Consider the following 23,905-nt stretch of genomic DNA (forward strand, 5'->3'; position numbering starts at 1 on the left):
AAGTCATAACAACTAAATACAAGTCATAACAAGTCATAACAAGTCATAACAAGTCATGACAAGTCGTAACAAGTCGTAACAAGTCGTAACAAGTCATAACAAGTCATAACAAGTCATAACAAGTCGTAACAAATCGTAACAAGTCATAACAAGTCGTAACAAGTCATAACAAGTAAATACAAGTCATAACAAGTCATAAGTCAAAACAAGTCATAAGTCAAAACAAGTCATAACAAGTCGTAACAAGTCGTAACAAGTCATAACAAGTCGTAACAAGTAAATACAAGTCATAACAAGTAATAACAAGTAATAACAAGTAACAACAAGAAATAACAAGCTGTAATAAGTCATAACAAGTCGTAACAAATCGTAACAAGTCATAACAAGTCGTAACAAGTCATAACAAGTCACAACAAGTAAATACAAGTCATAACAAGTAAATACAAGTCATAATAAGTCATAAGTCAAAACAAGTCATAACAAGTCATAACAAGTCATAACAAGTCATAACAAGTCATAACAAGTCGTAACAAGTCGTAACAAGTTGTAACAAGTTGTAACAAGTCGTAACAAGTCATAACAAGTAAATACAAGTCATAACAAGTCATAACAAGTAATAACAAGTAAATACAAGTCATAACAAGTCATAACAAGTCATAAGAAGTCGTAACAAGTCATAACAAGTCATAACAAGTAAATATAAGTCATAACAAGTCATAACAAGTCATGACAAGTCGTAACAAGTCGTAACAAGTCAAAACAAGTAAATACAAGTCATAACAAGTAAATGCAGGTCATAACAAGTCATAACAAGTAATAACAAGTAACAACAAGAAATAACAAGCTATAATAAGTCATAACAAGTCATAACAAGTCATAACAAGTAATAACAAGTCATAACAAGTCATAACAAGTAATAACAAGTAAATACAAGTCATAACAAGTCATGACAAGTCATAACAAGTCGTAACAAGTCATAACAAGTCGTAACAAGTCGTAACAAGTCGTAACAAGTCATAACAAGTCGTAACAAGTCATAACAGGTCATAACAAGTAAATACAAGTCATAACAAGTCATAACAAGTCGTAACAAGTCATAACAAGTCATAACAAGTCGTAACAAGTCATAACAAGTCATAACAAGTAAATACAAGTCATAACAAGTCATAACAAGTCATAACAAGTAATAACAAGTAACAACAAGAAATAACAAGCCGTAATAAGTCATAACAAGTCATAACAAGTAATAACAAGTAACAACAAGAAATAACAAGCCGTAATAAGTCATAACAAGTCATAACAAGTCATAACAAGTAAATACAAGTCATAACAAGTCATAACAAGTAATAACAAGTAACAACAAGAAATAACAAGCCGTAATAAGTCATAACAAGTCATAACAAGTAATAACAAGTAACAACAAGAAATAACAAGCCGTAATAAGTCATAACAAGTCATAACAAGTCATAACAAGTAATAACAAGTCATAACAAGTCATAACATACTGTAACTACACACACACACACAAAGCTTTGATGGTAACTTCTGGTCTGATGTCATCTGGTTCCTGTTAAACTGTAAAACTGGAGGAGACCAATGTCACATGTTGAGCTACAGCCATAATGACATGTGCTCCACCGCTCTGCTCACACACACACACACACACACACACACACCATGGGGGTTGACATTTTTCACCTCATTTGTTTGCCTCCATGTAATTCCAGTGGCAGTGCAGGCAGCAGATCACACGACGTGACAATGATCAACACAACATCATAGTAAAGGTGAAAGGTGAAAGGTGAAAGGTGAAAGGTCAGGGATGTGACGGGTGGAACCGGCTGCTCTGTAACCAGAGCTGCAGTGCTAATATGTAAAGTGTTAAACCAGTTTGTGTTGCTGCAGGTTGAAACGTTCCTTACACCAACCTCATGAAACCTCCTCCACCTCCCAAACAATAAGTACACATGTCAATTCATCATATTCAAAAAATATATACAGTTGATATAAATATATATATATATACACACTGTATATATATATACAGTATATACTGTTTAATATTTACTGTATATATACTGCATATATATACTGTATATATACAGTATATGTATATACTGTATATATACACTGTATATACTGTGTGTATATATACTGTATATATACTGTATATATACAGTATATACAGTATATATACACTGTATATACTGTGTATATATACAGTATATACACAGTATATATACAGTATATGTATATACTGTATATATATATATACTGTATATATATGCTGTTATTTCATTGTATTACATCCAATCCAATTAATTTTAAAAGATAAAAACAAGTTAAAGAGAAGGTAAAGTGATAAAACAAAAAGACAAAGACAGGCAGACAGACAGACAGGCAGACAAACAGACAGACAGGCAGGCAGGCAAATGGATAGAGATAAAAATGGACAAAATAAAGACAATACAGCAAATATCGGTGTCTCTCCTTCTCTGACTCCTTTTTCCTTTTCCTAAAACGGAGGACATGACTCCGCCCTGTTTGCCCCCTCCCCCCCATGAGAGGAATGCAGATGATTGGTGCTTTAAACGCTGTTTGAGTGCTGACGTAGCTTTCCACAGAGACCACGCCCTTTCACATATTGATCACGTTACGATGGGATCAGTGACCAATCACATTCCAGTGATCAGCGCCGTGTCGAGATGAGGAGGAAGGACGAGCCATCCACCCATCCATCCATCCACCCATCCACACATCCATCCACCCATCCATCCATCCATCCATTCATCCATCCATCCATCCACCCACCCTGAGGCAGGTGGTGGCAGCGGCGGAGAGCGATCTGCAGGACGGCGAGGCCATGGCGGAGCGGCTGGGGGTGAGGTCCACCAGGATCGTACACCTGGTGCTCAAGACGCGGAGGAAGAGACTCACGGAGGAGGAGCCGGTCCCGCTGAAGGAGTACGGCGAAAGGGCGGAGGAGCCGAACCCGGAGGATCCCTTCCCGCAGATGACTCTGACCCCCAACCTGGAGGGGTCCTCTGGGAAGCTGCTGCACAAGGCACTTTGTACAGAGGACGTCCAATGGAGAGTCCTACATGGAGACGTAGCTGTCAATAGTGTCGTTACTGTTTCTAACCCACCCCCACCCCCACCCCCACCCCTCCCTCTCAGACATGAAAGTGGCATCGTTCAACATCCAGAAGTTTGGAACCAGAAAAGTGTCGGATCCAGACGTTCTGAGAACACTGGTCCAGGTGGGACCGCGCCCTGTTACCATGGAAACCAGGGAGGGTGGGAGAGAGACAGACAGAGAGGGAGGGAGAGAGAGAGAGAAACAGGGAGGGAGGGAGGGAGGGATGGAGAGAGACAGGGAGGGAGGGAGGGAGAGAGAGACAGGGAGGGAGGGAGGGAGGGAGGGATGGAGAGAGACCGGGAGGGAGGGAGGGAGAGAGAGACAGGGAGGGAGGGAGGGAGGGAGAGAGAGAGACAGGGAGGAAGGGAGGGAGAGAGAGAGAGACAGGGAGGGAGGGAGAGAGAGAGAGACAGGGAGGGAGGGAGGGAGGGAGAGAGACAGGGAGAGAGGGAGGGAGAGAGACAGGGAGGGAGGGATGGAGAGAGAGAGAGACAGGGAGGGAGGGAGGGAGAGAGAGACAGGGAGGGAGGGAGGGAGGGAGAGAGACAGGGAGAGAGACAGGGAGAGAGGGAGGGAGAGAGACAGGGAGGGAGGGAGGGAGAGAGAGACAGGGAGGGAGAGAGAGAGAGAGACAGGAAGGGAGATTTGAATGCAGATACATAATTCGTTTATTGAGTAATAACAGATTTTCTAGTTCATTTTGAATCTTCTTTGTTGTTGATTTTCATATTTATGTTGATATCTTTCTAACCCTCCATCCATCCATCCCTCCATCCCTCCATCCATCCCTCCCTCCATCCCTCCATCCATCCCTCCCTCCATCCATCCCTCCATCCCTCCATCCATCCCTCCATCCCTCCATCCCTCCATCCATCCCTCCATCCCTCCATCCATCCCTCCCTCCATCCCTCCATCCATCCCTCCCTCCATCCCTCCATCCATCCCTCCCTCCATCCATCCCTCCATCCCTCCATCCATCCCTCCATCCCTCCATCCCTCCATCCATCCCTCCATCCCTCCATCCATCCCTCCATCCCTCCATCCCTCCCTCCATCCCTCCCTCCATCCCTCCATCCCTCCATCCATCCCTCCCTCCATCCCTCCATCCATCCCTCCATCCCTCCATCCCTCCATCCCTCCATCCATCCCTCCATCCCTCCCTCCATCCCTCCCTCCATCCCTCCATCCATCCCTCCCTCCATCCATCCCTCCATCCATCCCTCCATCCCTCCATCCATCCCTCCATCCCTCCATCCCTCCATCCCTCCATCCCTCCATCCATCCCTCCCTCCATCCATCCCTCCATCCATCCCTCCATCCCTCCATCCATCCCTCCACCCATCCATCCATCAGATCGTGTCGCGTTATGACATCATAGTGATCCTTGAGGTGGTGGACATCAGCGGCGTGTCGGTGCAGACGTTGACGAACGCACTCAACACGTATGTACAATACTGTCTCTCTGACCACCTGTCTGTCTCTCTCTCTGACCGCCTCTGTGTCTGTTTCTCTGACCGCCTGTCTGTCTCTCTCTCTGACCGCCTCTGTGTCTGTTTCTCTGACCGCCTGTCTGTCTCTCTCTCTGACCGCCTCTGTGTCTGTTTCCCTGACCGCCTGTCTGTCTCTCTCTCTGACCGCCTCTGTGTCTGTTTCCCTGACCGCCTGTCGGTTTGTCTTTCTCTTTGACCATCTCTCTCTCTCTGACCATCTGTCTATCTCCTTCATGGATCCCCTGTCTCTCTGACCCCGTCTGCCTGTCTCGCTCTCTGTCCACCTGTCTGTTTCTCCAGAGCCAACAGGAAGCACCACTACAGTCTGAAGCTCAGCTCGCGGCTCGGCAGAACGCGCTACAAGGAGCAGTTCATGTTCCTGTACAGGTACGACCCGCTGGGGCTCAACACCAGGTCCGGGGACCCGCAGGGGTCCTGTGTTTATACTGTGTGTGTGTGTGTGTGTGCAGGGACGACCTGGTGGACCTGGTCAGTTCGTACCAGTTTGACGACCTGGAAACACAGAACGAGGACGTTTTTGCCCGAGATCCGTACATCCTGCGCTTCAGATGTCTCAATACTGGTACAACCTGTCTGTCTGTCTATCTGCCTGCCTGTCTGTCTGTCATATTGATTATTACATAAATCAGGTATTTCATCTTAACCATTTGTTTGTCATTCTGTGTGTGTGTGTGTGTGTGTGTGTGTGTGTGTATGTGTGTGTGTGTGTGTGTGTGTGTGTGTGTATGTGTGTGTGTGTGTGTGTGTGTGTATGTGTGTGTGTATGTGTGTGTGTGTGTGTGTGTGTGTGTGTGTGTGTGTGTGTGTGTGGCGGGGGGGTGGGGGTTCGTCCACGGGGCTCCAGTCCTGAAGGACCTGGTCCTGATCCCGGTCCACACCAAACCCGAAGACTCTGAGAATGAACTGGACGAACTGTACGAGGTCTTCCTGCACGTGAGGAGGAAGTGGAAGACCGATGTAAGATCCACAACACACCGACACCACCTGGGATCTAGAAGCTCAGGACTTTAGTTCCTGGGACCTAGAAGGTCGGGGCTCTGTGTAGAATGTTTCTGGGTTCTAGAAGGTTGTAGCATGTTCTTGGGTTCAGAATCACAAAGTGATTCTGGGTATTCCTCACATTCTAGAACGTCATGATCCTGGGCGACTTCAACGCCGACGGTGCGTACGTCTCCAAGAGGGACATGAAGAACATCCGTATCCGTAGCGACAAGAACTTCCACTGGCTGATCCAGGACGACGTGGACACCACGGCCAACACTGGGAACAGCCACACCTACGACCGGTAACACACACGCACCGCCCCACACGGGCCGGTGCAGCACTCAGCGTGTCTCAACATTTGGTGCACTCTGAAAAGCTGATGCTGGGAAGGTCGGTCCTGCTCCTCACCACGACATCCCACGTCACCCAACGGGTGGATGCAGGGGAGGTGGAGGGAGTGCAGCAACGCAGGCGGAGCAGGAGGGCGTGGAGGCGCGTGGCGTGGAACGGAGGGCTTTTTCTGCAGGGAGCGGTGACTTTGATTGAACAGAGGAAGCTTCATGAAGCTGCACACAGCAAACAAGCCAAGGAACGGGAGGGACGGTGACGCTGGTCGCTCACAGTCTTTATCAGGCTTTGCCAGAAATAAAGAAGGAAGTTACAAAGTGCTCATGCATCACATTTCAGAGTTTAACAGTAAACAAATCTAATTATAAACAAATCTAAAGGGATGGGCGTGGTCCTGTCCAGGTGGGCGTGGTCCGATCATACGGGGCGTGGTCAGATCCTGGGGGTGTGGTCAGATCCTGGGGGGTGTGGTCAGATCCTGGGGGCGTGGTCAGATCCTGGGGGTGTGGTCAGATTTTGCCGAGTGGATGGTTGGTCTTAGAAGTCATTGATGCTTGGCGTCCACTAGCGGATCACCATTATTTCCTTCCTCATTCCTGTATTTATATGTTCGCTCCCCTTCTCTCCCCCCCAGTATAGTGGTCTATGGACAGGACATGGTGGACGCTGTGGTTCCTCATTCTGCCAAAGCCTTTAACTTCCAGACGGCGTACGGACTGGAACAGCACCAGGTCTGAGCTTTACAAGTTCTCCCAATTGAAATTTATTTCAATTTCAATTCAATATTGATATAAAGATATAAATACAAAGACCAAAATCACACCCCGATCACAACCATTCATAACGACGAGACAGGCTCTTGGAATATACGGGGTAAGGGGATGGTATCTCAGGAGGTAGAGCTGGTGGTCTAGTCATCTAAAGGTTGCTGGTTGGATCCCAGGCTCCTCCTGCTAGCATGCTGTAGTGTCCTTGAGCAAGACACTTAACACTTCATTGCTCCTGATGGCTGCGTCCGTCGGTGTTTGAATAATTGAAAGTCGCTTTGGATAAAAGCCTCTGCTAAATGTAATGTAATGTAATATACGTATATTTAGGACTGAAGTGAGATGAATGGCAAAACATTTGGGTTGATCTCGTGTCTGAGAACAACACAGATGAAGAGGATGCAGGTTGGACTTTACACTGTTTCTGGCAGGATTTTGAAACTTTGAAAGAACAAATCCTTCAGTAATTCACCTTTCTTTATTGGGCCCCAGTAACTGAATATTTTGTGCAGGAACCAAAAACAAAAATAAAATTGATGGTTTTTCAACCATAATATTGAAAATAATTTAAAAAAAAAATGAAGAATCGTACAGTCCATCAAAGCGGGTTAAAATGGATTTTCCTGAAAAATCCTTGATTCTCCTTGATTTTCTCCCTGGCGGCTCTCTGTTTCCAGGCCTTGAAGGTGAGCGACCACTACCCCGTGGAGGTGGAGCTGCGGGCTCTGACGCAGCAGAGCGACCAGGACGGTACAAGCTGCACTCGTTTACACCGATAGCTCATATTTAATATAATATAACATTATGGATGATCTTTTAATGAACAGGATTTCAATATTTGACAAATTTCTGGAATTTAGAATTTTTTTTATTCAATATTATAACATCTATGCTATTGTGATGGGAATGCCACCACTTGTATGGGACAGTGTGATAAATTAGATATAATGCACAACACTAACATTACAGTTCTGTGCAGATTGAAATAATTTTACACTTGCTTAATTAATTTTGTTTTTAAAATATAAAGTGAAATATCAAAACTGAAAAGATCAAATTAATAATTATAGTAAAAATATATAATAATAATAATAATAATAATAATAATAATAATAATAATAAATAATAATAATAATGAAAATAATAAATAATAATAAATAATAATAATGATAATAATGATAATAATAATAGTAAACATAATAATAATAATAATAATAATAATAATAATAATAATAATAATAGTAAACATAATAATAATAATAATAATAATAATAATAATAATAATAATAATAATAATAATAGTAAACATAATAATAATAATAATAATAATAATAATAATAATAATAGCAGCAGCCAACAATAGTAGTAATAGTTGTAGTTGGGTTGGACATATTTTGGCGTGAAATGCTATCTAAAGTTATCTAAATTTGGTTGTTTTTTCACAAATTTCTGCTCCATATGTGGATCAATTTGGATGAAACAAACATAATGTTTGTGACAATGAGGTTCAAACAAGACGAAAACCGTGTTTGTGTGTTATGCAGAAGTTGGTGTTCCAGATAATTTCAAAATTCAGAGAATTTTCGCCCTAACAATAGCAATTATTATTATAACAATAATAATAACAATGATAATAATAATAATAATAATAATAATAATAATAATAATAACCCTAACCCTAACGATATAGTAATAATGATAATGATCATGATCATGATAATAATGATGATGATGATGATAATAATAATAATAATAATAATAATAATAATAATAATAATAACGATATAGTAATAATGATAATGATAATGATCATGATAATAATGATGATGATGATGATGATGATGATAATAATAATAATAATAATAATAATAATAATAATAATAATAATAATAATAAAACCACCTCCCTCCCTATAGACATGTTTGGGGACCTGGTGGAGCTGAAGAGAGGGAACCTGCTGCTGGAAAGGGAGAAGCTCAGCCTGGAGATCCAGATGCTGCGTCTGAAGATGTCCAAGCTGGACCATGAGTCCGTCCAAGGGGGAGCCGCCAAGAGCTGAAGGAGCAGAAACAGGAGGCACAGGAGAAGGAGAAGTCACTCCACCACACCCTGCCCGGCACCCAGCCACCACCACCCAACTCTGCCCAGTTGGTTTCCACAGTGGAGCTCCACACTCCAGGGATTTGACGTCAGCAACGTAGAACACCACGTCATGCGTAAGATGGAAACCGCAACCGTTATACTGATGGGGCTCTTTCTACTGACTTTAAATGTTGTTTATTTCACAGTTATTACATAGTTCTAACATATTAAATACATGTTATCAGACAGTTATTTCACAGTATGTGACAAATGTATGTGACGAATAAACCTCTTTAATCTTGAATCTCGAAATCGACGAGAAGCCACAAGTCTTGTGATCGCTGAGTGAAAAGTCTGAGTTACACGATATTTCTTACATTAAGTCTTACCTACCTCATTTAGTTTAGTATCTTATTTTAGATCCTTCAATGTCCTGACATGTTATCCATTTTCCAGAAGTTTATTTTCTGTGACAGTTGTTCATGTAGTAATTATGTTATGTAATAAAGAACATTTTCAAAAAAACTCACTTGTCCTAAATATCCAGAATATGAGACAATATGAAGATGAAGGTCTTCCATGAAATATTGTCATCTCTCATCTGGGTTTGGCCTCGATGTCTTGGCATCATGAGACAAGATCCGATCCCTCACAATGTGAGGGAGAACGCTCTAGTTCCATTTCTAACCCTAAATATGTGGAAACACAGCTCGAAGCGTTGTTACGGCTCAGTGGTTACTGCCTTGCCTCGCAGACAGAGGGTTCTGGGTTCAAACCCGCTTGCTGTCAGTCTCTGTGTGTGGAGCTTGGATGCTCATGTGGGCTTCCCCATGCAGCCCTGCCCTGCTCCCTTGAGCAAGGCATCAGCTCTAGAGTGGGATTAACTTTTACTGAAGAACACGAGGAGTTTCAGCCTCCGTGTGTTGAAGTGTCCTCAAGCAAGACATTTTACATATTTCCCGGGAAATAAGGTCTTCAGTGCACTCGTAGTGACGTGACGGTGCCTCATGTCACCTTGGCTGCAGCTGCTGCTCCCTTCCTGTTTGCTGTGGTTCTGTTCGGGCCTGCTCTTCCCGTCATTTACCATAGGGAGCCGTTGCTTCGTATCCGTGATTCTGCGTTGGATCTGTGCTGTCGGGATCTGGGGAAGAACATATTGCGGCCTCCTCCCTTCCTGTGTGCCCCGCGGGAGGTATGTACATGTACATGGGAAAACATTAACATAGAAACAAACAACAACATGTACATGGAAAAACATAAACATAGAACCAAACAACAACATTTACATGGAAAAACATAAACATAAAACCAAACAACAACATTTACATGGAAAAACGTTAGTTAGTTAGTTAGTTAGTTCCTCCCATTCCTTATGGAACATTGGGCGATGAGCCCCCACCATTTGCTTCTTACCATAATGGCTTCTTCTCGTCGTTTCCGTAACATGCTTTTTTTTACGGGGTGAGGTTGTTAACCCCACGCCCAACCCCCAACCTGGAGGAGCGGGTGCTGACTTACTCGTGTCACAAAGGCATAAACATAGAACCAAACAACAACATTTACATGGAAAAACATAGAAACAAACAACAATTACATGGAAAAACATAAACATAGAACCAAACAACAACATTTAAATGGAAAAACATAGAAACAAACAACATTTACATGGAAAAACATAAACATAGAAACAAACAACAACATTTACATGGAAAAACATAGAAACAAACAACATTTACATGGAAAAACATAAACATAGAAACAAACAACAACATTTACATGGAAAAACATAAACATAGAAACAAACAACAACATGTACATGGAAAAACACGAACATAGAAACAAACAACAACATTTACATGGAAAAACATAAACATAGAAACAAACAACAACATGTACATGGAAAAACAAAGATAGAACCAAAAAACATGTACATGGAAAAACATAAACATAGAAACAAACAACAACATGTACATGGAAAAACAAACATAGAACCAAACAACATGTACATGGAAAAACATAAACATAGAAACAAACAACATTTACATGGAAAAACATAAACATAGAACCAAACAACAACATGTACATGGAAAAACATCAACATAGGAACAAACAACAACATGTACATGGAAAAATATAAACATAGAAATCGGAGATATGTCACAGGACATAAGGTCAAGGAAAACTAGAACAGCAACTGGTCACGTGACCTCTTCCTGTCATAGTTGTGGCAGTAAATGAGGGAGAAAAGGAGAGGGATGCAACCAGGAGGGTGTTCGGGGTGTGTTCAAGGCAGGTGCTGGTGGTGTGTGTGTGTGTGTGTGTGTGTGTGTGTGTGTGTGTGTGTGTGTACAGGACTTGTCCCAGTTGGTTCTGCTGTATAAGGTTGGTATTACGTCGTAGCCTCCAAGCAGCAGAAAAGGCCCTGCATCCACCCCTGAGTCCTGCAGCCGTACGGACACTCCACGACCGCAGGAAAGCCCCGAGCACCCCGCCCTGCAGCCACAGACGACCCCACTGCACCCAGAGAAGTTGAGAGCCCGCAGAGCAACAGCCACGCCCGGCCCCGAAGAGCATAACCCAGTCCCAGGGAGTGGGAGGAGACCCTGCACCCCAGGAGCCCGCGTCAACAGACCGACACCCTGCCAGAACTGTCCGCCTTGCAGGTGAACCAGCGGGGCCCCCACGCCCACCAACGCCCCCACAAAGTTGAGGCTGGCCTTACTGCAACTGGCTTGATGCCCCACCCCGCCACAAGCCCCGAGTGCCCATCCATGTAGCTGAGTGTGCTCAGCGCAGGACACCCGGATGACAGCCCCCGTCGACGCCCGCAGACAACCAGATATGTGGGCCCTCCACCACTGTGGGCACCCGCCCCACAGAAGCCCCGCAGCGGTAGCAAGGCCGACGGCTGCCTCCCGCACCCCGACCCACACCCACGAGAAGCAGCGCCCATGGGGGCCTGTAAAGCACCCAGGGGAGCTCCCCGCAGCCCCGCCGGGCACAGCAACAGGCACGGCAGTTTAAACTGCGGGGCGCGGGGGTGCGAGTCCTCCAAGCAAGTCGAACCCGAATCACTCGCACCCTCCTGTCCCGCAGACCCGGCTCCGGTAGAGTGTTGTTCAGAGTAACGTTTATGTGCGAGTGTATGTGTTCTAAGTTAATATGAGTGGTATCAAAATTTCAGGACAGACGAGAAGCACGTCGGGGCGGGAGTGTGAAGGGCAAGATGCCAGCCGCCCGCCGCGGCCCCACCCACAAAGCCGGACCACACCCGTCTGTTGTTATTTATGATAAACCACTGTGGTCGTGGCAACTAATATTAAGAAAGGACAAAATGTTATGTTTGTTTACTTTTTGCTACCTGCTACCCCTTCTGGGGCATAGGCCGTCAACAAGCGATCTCCAGGCATCTCTATCTTGGGCTGTCTTCTCCAGTTGGGTCCAGGTCATCTTCATGGTCTTGGTGTCTGCCTCCAGGTCTCTGCGCCAGGTGTTTCTTGGGCGACCCCTTTTCCGCTTTCCCTGTGGGTTCCATTTAAGGGCTTGTCTTATGATGGAATTTGTGGGCTTTCGCAGGGTGTGGCCTATCCAGCGCCATCGGCGCTTCTTAATTTCTTCTTCCGCGGGCAGCTGGTTTGTTCTTCCCCAGAGTTCAGTGTTACTGATGGTGTCTGGCCATCGAATGTGGAGGATCTTCCCTAGGCAGCTGTTAATGAAGACCTGTACTTTCTTGGTGGTAGCAGCTGTAGTTCTCCATGTTTCTGCTCCGTATAGGAGGACTGCCTTGACGTTGGTGTTGAAGAATCTGACTTTGGTGTTGGTGGTCAGTTCTTTGGAGTTCCAAATGTTCCGTAGTTGCACGAATGCTGCGCGTGCTTTCCTGATTCGTGATTTCACGTCTGCATCTGTGCCACCTTCCTTATCAATGACACTGCCAAGGTAGGTGAAGGATTCAATTTCTTCCAGTGCCTCCCCCTCCAGCATGATTGCGTCAGTGTTGGCTGCATTGATCTTGAGGATCTTGGTCTTTCCCTTGTGGATGATGAGTCCCACTTGTGCTGAGGTGGATGCCACGTTGTTGGTCTTCTCCTGCATCTGGTGTTGGGTGTGTGACAGTAGCGCCAGGTCATCGGCGTAGTCCAAGTCATCCATTTGCGTCCAAGGAGTCCACTGAATGCCGTTCCTTTTCTGTGCGGTAGAGATCTTCATTAACCAGTCGATCGCTAGCAAGAAGAGAAAGGGCGAGAGCAGACAGCCTTGTCTGATACCAGTCCTCACTTGGAATGCATCTGTTAGCTGTCCTCCGTGGATGACCTTACATGTCAATCCCTCATAAGAGTTCCTGATGATGGACACGATCTTGGTTGGCACTCCGTAGTGGCGGAGGAGCTTCCAGAGGGTCTCTCTGTCTAAGCTGTCGAAGGCTTTCTCATAGTCCACAAAGTTGACATACAGGGGTGAGTTCCACTCTATGGACTGCTCTACAATTTCCGCAGTTACTGAGGTCGCCTTTCTTTGGAATCTTGGTGAGGTATCCCTCTTTCCAGTCTCCTGGGACTTCTTCTTCCTCCCAGATCTTCATGAAGAGTGGGTGGAGCATCTTCACAGTGGTTTCGATATCTGACTTCAGTGCCTCTGCAGGGATGTTGTCTGGTCCTGCAGACTTTCCGTTCCTCAGCTGCTTGATGGCTTTTCTAATCTCTTCCATGGTTGGTGCGTTGCAGGCTATGGGTAGTTCTGTGTCAGCCTGTGTGATGTCTGGTGGGTTCTGTGGTGCTGGCCTGTTTAGCAGTTCTTCAAAATACTCCTTCCATCTGTTCTTCTGTAAATCATCTCCCTTTATCGGTCTTCCCTCTTTGTCCTTCACCGGTCGTTCTGGCTTGCTGTGCTTTCCTGACAGCTTCTTGGTGATGCTGTACAGCTCCCTCATATTTCCCTCTCTTGCCGCTTGCCCTGCTTCCGTTGCAAGGCTGTCCATGTACTTTCGTTTGTCGGCTCTGATGCTCTTCTTCACTAGCTTGTTCCCCTCTTCGTACCTTTCTTGTGCCTTGGCTTTCTCTGCTCTTGTTCGGCTGGTGTTCACTGCCGCCTTCTCCTTCCGCTCTTGGATCTTTTGCAGGCTGTCCCCTGAGATCCACTCCTTGTGTTGTTTCTTCTTGGGGCCAAGCACTTCTTGGCAGGTAGATGTAACCGCCTCCTTTATCTCCTTCCATCTGTTCTCCATAGTGCACTCGTCCTCTTCCAGCAGCTCTTGTAGGACTTGGTACTTATAGCTGAGTGTTACACTGAACTCTTCCTGTTTGCTGGTGTCTCTTAAAAAAGCTGTATTGTACCTGTGCCTTGTTGTATGTGCTGACATCCAGTTCTTTCTCAGTTTAAGCTTCAGGCTGGCTACAACTAGGTGGTGGTCTGAGGCTACATCTGCTCCTCTCTGTGCTCTAACATTCTGCATGGACCTCCTGAATTTCCTACTAATACAGACATGATCGATCTGGTTCTCAGTGGAGTGGTCTGGCGATACCCAGGTGGCCTTGTGGATGTTCTTATGGGGAAAAACGGTGCCCCCTATGACCAGGCTGTTCATAGAGCACAGGTCCGCCAGCCTCTCTCCGTTTTCATTCATGACCCCCAGTCCATGTTTTCCCATGATATCCTCGTATCCCGTGTTGTCCCTTCCGACCTTTGCGTTAAGGTCTCCCATCAGGATTGTGATGTTTCTCTCCGAGTGCGTTTATATGATGGACTGCAATCTATTGTAGAACTGGTCTTTTCCTGATTCCTCGGCATCGTTGGTAGGGGCATAACACTGTATGATGTTCATGTTGATCTTCTTTTTCTTGGTTCGGAAGGATGCGGTGATGATTCTTGGACCATGGGCTTCCCATCCAGTGTGCGCTCTTTGGGCGGTTTTAGATAACATCAGTGCTACTCCTTGGGTGTGGGGGGCGTTGTCCTCTTCATGTCCGGAGTACAGCAGCATCTCTCCTGTGGGCAGTCGTTTCTGTCCGGACTGTGTCCATCTTGTCTCACTTATACCTAGAACCGTGAGATTATAGTTCCTCATCGCTGCTGCTACTTGGAATGTCTTCCCTGTTTCGTACATGGTTCTCACGTTCCACGATCCGATGTGGGCAGCCCTGGTCGAAAGAAGGGTGGTCGGCCTCGTCGCTTCCAGAGACTTCTGGCTTTCACCCCATAAACCTTCTCATCGAAGACCCCTCTCTTCCCTGGGCCAAGGTGTTGATGTCTTGGTCTCTTGTTGGCGTTTCTGTAACAGGAAGTGTTTTACGGGGTGAGGTTGTTAGCCCCACGCCCAACCCCCAACCTGGAGGACCAGGTGCTGCTTTTCGTCCGGCCTCTACTCAAAAAACCTGCCCGGCTTGGTTGAACCTACTGAGGGTATGAACCCCCTCCGGTATAGCCTTCTGAGTCACGGAGGCACGCAAGCCTCTCCACCACAACAAGGTAGCAGCACTCGGAGAAGCTGTTTACTTTTTACAGTTGTCAAATGTTCACAAAGCAAGACGGGAAATTAAAAAAATTAAGTCTATTTCTCTGGTATTTGCGTTTTTTTCACCTCTCGTGTTTTGATGCAACATTGACAACGTGATCAAAGCTGTATTTACAGCCAGGCGCCGAACGGGCACCCTACTTCCGGTGGTTCGGTCTGTTTTTTTATTTTTTTATTTCGTAATAGAAATATGTTTGTATTGTTTTATTTGATTGTCTACAAACATATATTACATCATATTTCATTAGAAACATAGCATAATGATTATTTATCTATTTTTGTGTGGGATGAAAACTGCGGCTGTATTTACAGACAGGCGCCGAACGGGCTTCCTACTTCCGGTGACTCGGGGTTCTTACACAGCGCGTCAAGCGGCCCCGACACCCGCAGCGTCCCGCTCGAAGCCTCCAGAACGAAGCTCCATCATGTCCGGGAGGGAAGGTGAGCTCCGCCCGCTCGGACGTGTTAGCCTGCTAGCTGCTAGCACGGTCAGCGGGGCGCCTCTTTACATCTGTTTAACCTAACACTTCGACGGCTTTCGTGAGTGGTAATCGGATCAGAGACCCCACACACCCCCGTGTGTTCCCCCAGACCGGGCTTCGTGCTAACCCTGTTAGCTCAACGCGTGGCTGCAGATGCGGACCGCTAGCCTCCTCCCTGCTAGCCTGTTAGCCTGCTAACCACCTGCAGATGTGGCTCTAACCCTGTGCTATGTCTCAATGTTTAACCAACGAATACCGTTTTGGATAGAAATGGACGGTGCGTATTTAAAGGGTGCAGTGTGTATAATATACGTAACGGATTTGGCAGAAATTATATATAGTTTTCGTAAGATTGATTTTAGTGTATATTGCGTGAAAATATAACCGTTGTTTTTGTTACCTTAGAATAGGACGTTTTTATCTACATAGGGAGCGGGTACGCTTGACGGAGGCCGCCATGTTGCACCGCAATGTTTCTTCTGCGATGGCCAAGAACGGACAAACCAAACACCTGCTCTAGAGAAGGCCTGTGTGTGTTCGTTGGGCCGGTGTCTTGTCCCGCCATATTCCACCGCCATCAGGAGGGTTTTTTTGTTGGTTTTGACCTCACCGCTACCCGCCACTAAATGTACACACTGCACCTTAAACCTCCTCGAACATTGACTATTTTAAATGATAATGTCATTGTCATATGACAATGATAATTGTCATTGTCATAATGACATCATTAATGTCATTTATTACATTTCACTGCATATATGTATGGAAGTATGTATATGTATGTGACAAATAAAAAATCTTGAATCTTGAATTGACTATCATTACAAACTTGTCCAGATATTTCAGGGTTTCTCTCCACATAGCACTGGTTTCCCCTGATATTAAACCGCTCGTTTTGCATTACTAAGCACACAATATGCACAAATTATAAATGGAACTGGCCATGATGCTCATAATGTGCATGCTTTTTTCTAATGTGCTGGCATGTATTTAGTATGTTACACATGTAAAGTTTTGTCTTTCACATGAGGGTTGGGGTTGGCACGATAACATTCATTATGACCAGTGGCCTTGACATGATGACAGACATAACTCGCATCAGCAGTCATATGAATAATTTAATTTGTTTTGAATAACAAGACAGGTTTTATTGAATATATAATGCACCGGGTTTGTGTTGCAGCATCAAATTGGGGGGCAAAGTGCTTAGAAACAAAAAGGCCAAGATGTCTAAATTCTGCATTGTTGTTCATGACTGTCCCTGACCAGTGCGTTAACCTGCCTTTTAGTGACGATAAAAACCTCATTTCAGGTCATATCTGACAAAGACAATCAAAGTGTTAAAATGGTCAACTGCAGCCAGGGCTGATCTGGGCTGATCACTGTGAAATAATTCATACCGTTACCCTGCTGACCCTAACAGGGAGTCCACATGTCCGCTCTACCCGGGTACATTTACTCAGTATAACCGCTCTAGTTCAGTAAAGGCTGCTTCGTAGGTCTGCGTCGAATAGCCGCCGTAGCTGCGTGGGGGGTTTCTACGTCACGCCGTATTCACGCAATTGGTGGCTTGACATGTCCGTTCTGGGTTTTTATTTTATATTTTTTCCCATCCGGGCAAAAACAGACTGGACACTGTTGTCCGGGGTTTGGGCGGTCTACGTGTGTTCAACACAGAACTATAAAGCAGCCTTGAAGAACCAGCTCGGTGCTTTAGCCTGTTTGCTAACCCAGTGTGTGTGTCTGACTTCAGGAGGAAAGAAGAAGCCACTGAAGGCTCCCAAGAAGCAGAACAAGGATGTGGATGATGTAAGACTCTGAACATGCTGTTTAGTATGCAGATTATTGTTTGAAATCATGGGATGTGGGGCTGGGTCAATATAGAATAGTATCGCAATATTTTCGTCACACTACAGTATTTCCACTCCGGTGTCAGGAATGCCGTTCTATTTTGTACACTTTGTATTATCTTTTTGTGTCTTGTTTTATTTTTATTTTATTTATATTCTATTCACTAACTGCATTATCTTTTAGGAATCAGTTAGTTGCTAGGTCAGAATTATGTTATCTATTATGTTCGGTTTAGTAACTATTGTTCATAATCTCGGTGTGCGTTGCAAAGACGTTTCACTGCATATGTATGAAAGTATGTACATGCATGAAAGTATGTATATGTATGTGGAAAAATAAACCTCTCGAATCTTGGAGATAGAGGCCGTGTCCACACTGATGCTGGTACATTTGAAAACGCTGTTTTCTTGTCAAAGTTAAATTATAAACATGTGCAGGGATCCAGACACGAGTGTGAGCACAACATTTAGGAAAAACACGCAACACCACACATTTATCTTTTTTTCATACTAATTATTTTACTGATAAATTCTTTGATAATAGAGTTTACGGTTATGACAATGTGCTGTTTTATCTGAAAGCAAAGTCACAATTTAGAAGTAGTGCGCTTGTTTTTATGTGCCAGCTGAGCAGGTGCACGCGGGGCCCGCCCTTCCTACAGGCGATATAGGGGCCGCCTAGGGGGCCCTCCCTAGGGGCCCACAGAGAGGGAGCCATCGACGCTACTGACGATGCGCTCACCAGCGATGGGGAGCCCCAAAAGCAATGTTTGTATTTTAGATGGAGGTTATGATGATGTTTCCTCGTGGAGAAAAACTTTTTTTTAATCCTGTTTTTATATCAAAAACATTAAGTGTTGGATTTAAAATTAATTCTACGCCAAATTCAACAATAAATGAAGATGTCGCAGGTGCACGGACGTTTGGAGGGTGTGGTTGTAGTTGTGGTTCCATCTCAGGAGCAGAGTGGATGGACGGTGAAACAACCATTCACATGGAATCAGTTTGCACACAAACCTGTTGATAGTGATGATAAATAAGTAGCAGCGCGGGTGGAGCTGCAGGACAGACGGTGCATAGCAGCGGTGAGCCGAAGGCGTAGTAATAAACATGCTGCTGTGTTTAATGTGTTCAGTGATATTATATAGTTTTATCTATAGTATTAAATAACTGAAATCCTAATAATGCAGGATGCACCTGGCAACCCAGTCAACTGTGTGTGTGTGTGTGTGTGTGTAGGATGACGTTGCGTTCAAGCAGAAGCAGAAGGATGACCAGAAGGCCTTGGACGCCCTGAAGGTCAAAGCATCAGGAAAAGGACCTCTGAGTAAGAACTGCCCCGCCCGCTCTCTTCTGCTGCCTTTGTATGTCTTTTTGCGTCTCAGCACAAGAACCCATATCAAGGGTGTTTCCTGACGCGGTGTGGTGCAGATGGAGACACGAGGGGCACACTCTGCATATTTAAAAGATCAATACACAAGGTTTAAACACATGATTATAAAAGAGGAAAACGTCCTCCCTAACAAACAAAAACATCACCAAGTGACACTACACACGGGCTTATAACATGTTTTTTAAGAGATGGACATATATATATATATACACATGAATATCTGGCCCATCAAATAATAACGTCAAGTATATAAAATATGTGGGCACCTACGATGTAAAGCTGCAGAAAATAACATCCTAACATGTTATTAATACTATATATTAGTCAATATATACTACACTGCTTAAAAAAATAAAGGGAACACTTAAACAACACATCCTAGATCTCCATGAATGACATTTCAGTTGAAAACCTTTATTCGTTACATAGTGGAATGCGTTGAGAACAAAATAACATAAGAATGATCAATGGAAATCAAAATCATTAACCCATGGAGGTCTGGATTCAGAATCATACCCAAAATAAAAGAGGAAAAATCAGATCACAGGCTGATCCACCTTCTGTGGAAATTCAGACAGACAATTGAAAATGAGGCTCAGTAGTGTGTGTGTGTGTGTGTGTGTGGCCTCCACGTGCCTGTATGCACTCCCTACAACGTCTGGGCATGCTCCTGATGAGACGAAGGATGTTCTCCTGAGGGATCTCCTCACAGACCTGGATCAGGGCATCACTCAACTCCTGGACAGTGTGGTGCAACGTGGCGTCGCTGGATGGAACGAGACACGACATCCCAGAGGTGCTGGATGGGATTCCGGTCTAGGGAACAGGCAGGTCTGTCCATAGCATCAATGCCTTCGTCGTGCAGGAACCGCTGACGCACTCCAGCCACATGAGGCCGAGCATCATCATGCATCAGCAGGAACCCAGGGCCCACTGCACCAGCATATGGTCTAACAATGGGTCTGAGGATCTCATCCCGATACCTAATGGCAGTCAGGGTAACTCTGGCTAGCACATGGAGGTCTGTGTGGCCCTCCAAGGATATGCCTCCCCAGAGCATCACTGACCCACCGCCAAACTGGTCATGGAGGATGTTGCAGGCAGCAGAACCTTCTCCACGGCGTCTCCAGACTGTCACATCTGTCACGTGCTCAGTGTGAACCTGCTTTCATCCCCGAAGAGCACAGGGGGCCAATGGCCAATCTGCCAGTCCTGGTGTTCTCTGGCTAATGCCAATCGGGTTGCACGGTGTTGGGCTGTGAGCTCAGGCCCCACTTGTGGTCGTCGGGCCCTCATACCTCCCTCACGGAGTCTGTTTCTGACAGTTTGAGTAGAAACATGCACATTAGTGGCCTGGAGGTAATCTTGTAGGGCTCTAGCAGTGCTCCTCCTGTTCCTCCTTGGACAAAGAAGCAGATAGCGGTCCTGCTGCTGGATTTTTGTCCTCCAACGGCCCCTCCACGTCTCCTGGTGTACTGGCCTGTCTGCTGGTATCTCCTCCATGCTCTTGACACTGTGCTGGGAGACACGGCAAACCTTCTTGCCACAGCGCGCATTGATGTGCTTTCCTGGATGAGCTGCACTGCCTGAGCAGCTTCTATGGGTTGCAGACACCACCTCATGCTGCCTCTAGTGGTGAGGGCACTGGCAACATGCAAAAGTCACCAAAAATCAGCCAGAAAAGATGAGGACGGGGAAATGGTCTGTGGTCACCACCTGCAGCACCATTCCTTCATAGGGTTGTGTTGCTCATCACCTCTCATTTCCACCTGTTGTCTGTTCCATTTACACAGCAGCAGCTTCAATGGATTCACAATCAGTGTTGCTTCCTAACTGGAAGCTTGAGATCCCACAAGTGTGACTGACTTGGAGTTACATTGTTATGGTTGTGTTCCCCCTATCTTTTTGAGCAGTGTATATACACTATACTACTATATACTCCATACTACAATATGTACTCTAATATTATATACACTTTAGTACAATGTGTACTGTACTACTATATACGCTATACTACAATATGTACTATAAAACTATACACTACTATATATACTGTACTACAATATGTACTATAATATTATACACCATACTACTATATACACTATACTACAATATGTACATAATACTATATACACTATACGTACGCTAATACTATACACTACTGTATACACTATACTACAATATATACTATGTACACTATACTCCATATGTACTTTACTACTACTATATTCACTATACTACTATGCTACAATATGTACTGTACTACTATATACACTATACCACAATATGTAGTGTACTACTATATACACTATTGTACTATAGCCACTGAGTAAAATGCTGCTGGTGGTTCTGTTTGTAACTTTCTCTCTTGGTGCAGCGGGCGGCGGAATCAAGAAATCTGGAAAGAAGTAGAATGCTGCTCTCTCATTGGTCCACACGCAGGCTGCTTGTTTAAGCCCCGCCCCATCTCCCACAATCCCCGGCTCTGGAAGGCGAACGCCTGAGCGGTACTTCTGTTCACTTGTTACTGTAAAGAGGCAGATGTCAATAAAGGTTTTTGTAATTATTGTGATTTATTTATTTTCGTGTAGATTTAATTTAAAATACCTCTGAAGGAAGTCATTATTATTATGATCCTGCTTATTATGACTGAATAAAATATTATGTTAATAATGTTAAATTGAACATGAGACTTCCCTTGTAGTTTCTATGTAGCGTCACTAGCTCGCGTTAGCATTAGCAGTAGCATGTAGGAGGTGTGAAACCAGGAGGAGTGGTTGCCCCGGCAACCGTCATTATCAGCAGACGCATCATTATTCAGAAATAACTGGGTTTCTGCTATGGACCAATCAGAATCCACAAGCCCGGCCGTGTGCTCAGGGCGGGGTCCGCGTGGCCCCTGCCCGGCCCGTCCCCCAGCGACAGAACCCAACCTCCGTACGTACACCACACGCTCCAGGGTTAGCGGGACGGGTGGGGTCGAGCGTGGGTGCGTGGGTATGAGGGTGGGGCTGCAGTGGGTGGCTGCCATCTTACCCGTCGTGCTGCTCGTCCATCTTGAGACGTCAAGAACATGAACAACACGGTGCCACGCCCCGCTGGACACTGGCCTGGTGGGACCCCTGGAATACTATAGTGTACTAGACTACTATACCGTACTATATTAATTTACTGTACTAGTTGAATTAAGTGTACCTCATTACTTAACGAGGTGACTTTACAGTACCAAATTAATTTAGTGTACTAGATTACTTAATTGTATTAGATTAATTTAGTGTACTAGATTAATTTAGTGTACTAGCCGTCGTATGGCAGCCCACTGCTCCTAGGTACATCAGTTACTAGGATGTAAAATGCAGAGAAATGCATTTTGTTGCCTCAGTACTTGTACTCTGTGACAATTAGTTGAATCCACCTACATCTGAACTTGATGACGTTTGTGTACTAGATTACTTAAATACTTAAATAGATTACTTTAATGTACTAGATCAAATTAATGTACTAGATTAATTTTGTGTACTAGATTGATTTAATGTTCTAGATTAAATTAGTGTACTAGATTGATTTAGTGTATTTATTGAAATTAGTGTACTAGATTAATTCTGTATACTTGATTACAAGATTACTGTACTAGATTAATTTTGTGTAGTAGATTACTTTACTAGATTACTGTACTAGATTAAGTTAGTGTACTAGATTAATTTAGTGTACTAGATGACTTGATTACTCTGCGATATTAATTTAATGTACTAGATTAAATGAGTGTACTGGGTAAATTTAGTGTACTACATTACTTTACTAATTACTTTATTGTACTAGAATAATTTAGTGTACTAGATTACTTTACGGTACTACATTACTTTACTGTACTAGATTAATTCACTTAACTAGTTTAATGTAATGTACTAGATTAGAAGTTTTAGGTGGGGGTCCTTACTGATGTTACGTGGAGGAAACCCCATGTTTTTGGGTGGGGGTCCTTACTGATGTTACGTGGAGGAAACCCCATGTTTTTGGGTGGGGGTCCTTACTGATGTTACGTGGAGGAAACCCCATGTGAGCGGAGGGAGAACATGCAAGTAATAATAGCTATAATAATATTAATTGTAACAACAATAATAATAACAATAATAGTAATGATAGTTATAATAATAATAATAATGATAATTACAATAATAATAATGATAGTTATAATAATAATAAGAACAATAATAATGATAATTACAATAATAATAATGATAGTTATAATAATAATAATAATGATAGTTATAATAATAATAATTACAATAATAATAATGATGATAATTACAATAATAATACATTCATATGAATTAATTTTGCTTTTTTCCCTCAGAACTCGGTCTCTGGTCACATTGACCAATCGGCCAAGAGGGGGCGACAGCGAGGCTTCTTTTGGGACATCCTGCACCCAGGACCCCCTGACTCACCCCCTGACTCACCCCCTGACTCACCCTCAGACATTTCAAACCAACCCGTCAGCTAAAATATGAAGTTATTAATATAACAATATGATAGAAAACACTTCATGCTTTGTCCAGTTCCTTCTAACGTCTAGACAAACAAAAGAGGAAAGAACAGTGACTGAGCGGCTGCTTGGTCACTTATACCTAACGAGGGAGGAGGAGGAGGAGGAGAGGAGCTGGACCAGGAACTCTCTCTGCAGTTCTCCATCCCTCCACCAGCTGGCGTCTTGGCTCCTGCACGCCCCTTCCGGGGTCCTGGGGTCCTGGGGTCCTTCCTTCAGGGGAACCTGACCTGACTGGAACCAGCGGTGACACAGTGAACCAGTAATTATTTGCAGCGGCAGCGTTAGTGGC

General features: G+C 44.4%; 2 protein-coding genes across 2 annotated transcripts; both read left to right on the forward strand.

Annotated features, from left to right (window-relative positions):
- Positions 1 to 3,179: 3,179 nt before the first annotated feature.
- Positions 3,180 to 9,134, forward strand: dnase1l4.1 (deoxyribonuclease 1 like 4, tandem duplicate 1; the record flags this gene model as incomplete). The annotated part of the gene is made up of 9 exons (XM_080000929.1): positions 3,180 to 3,260; positions 4,493 to 4,581; positions 4,930 to 5,016; positions 5,100 to 5,212; positions 5,495 to 5,607; positions 5,778 to 5,935; positions 6,617 to 6,713; positions 7,427 to 7,499; positions 8,666 to 9,134. The coding sequence occupies 9 exons, from the start codon at positions 3,180 to 3,182 to the stop codon at positions 8,806 to 8,808; spliced, it is 954 nt and encodes a 317-aa protein (XP_079857055.1). The 3' UTR covers positions 8,809 to 9,134.
- An 852-nt stretch (positions 9,135 to 9,986) lies between these two features.
- tma7 (translation machinery associated 7 homolog) lies at positions 9,987 to 21,634 on the forward strand. The gene is made up of 5 exons (XM_080000933.1): positions 9,987 to 10,023; positions 15,655 to 15,783; positions 17,578 to 17,633; positions 18,914 to 19,001; positions 21,445 to 21,634. Exons 2-5 carry the CDS (start codon positions 15,768 to 15,770, stop codon positions 21,477 to 21,479), a joined length of 195 nt encoding a protein of 64 aa, XP_079857059.1. The 5' UTR covers positions 9,987 to 10,023; positions 15,655 to 15,767; the 3' UTR covers positions 21,480 to 21,634.
- The last annotated feature ends 2,271 nt before the right edge of the window (positions 21,635 to 23,905 follow it).

This window comes from Zeus faber, assembly GCF_960531495.2.
Source record: "Zeus faber genome assembly, chromosome: 5".
Taxonomy (NCBI): domain Eukaryota; kingdom Metazoa; phylum Chordata; class Actinopteri; order Zeiformes; family Zeidae; genus Zeus; species Zeus faber.

Bases quoted from the DNA above. Each gene is read 5' to 3' on its own strand.
- tma7 (XM_080000933.1), top strand. The intron at 17,634-18,913 runs GTAAGACTCTGA...GTGTGTGTGTAG, and splicing joins AGAACAAGGATGTGGATGAT to GATGACGTTGCGTTCAAGCA. The intron at 19,002-21,444 runs GTAAGAACTGCC...CTCTTGGTGCAG, and splicing joins ATCAGGAAAAGGACCTCTGA to CGGGCGGCGGAATCAAGAAA.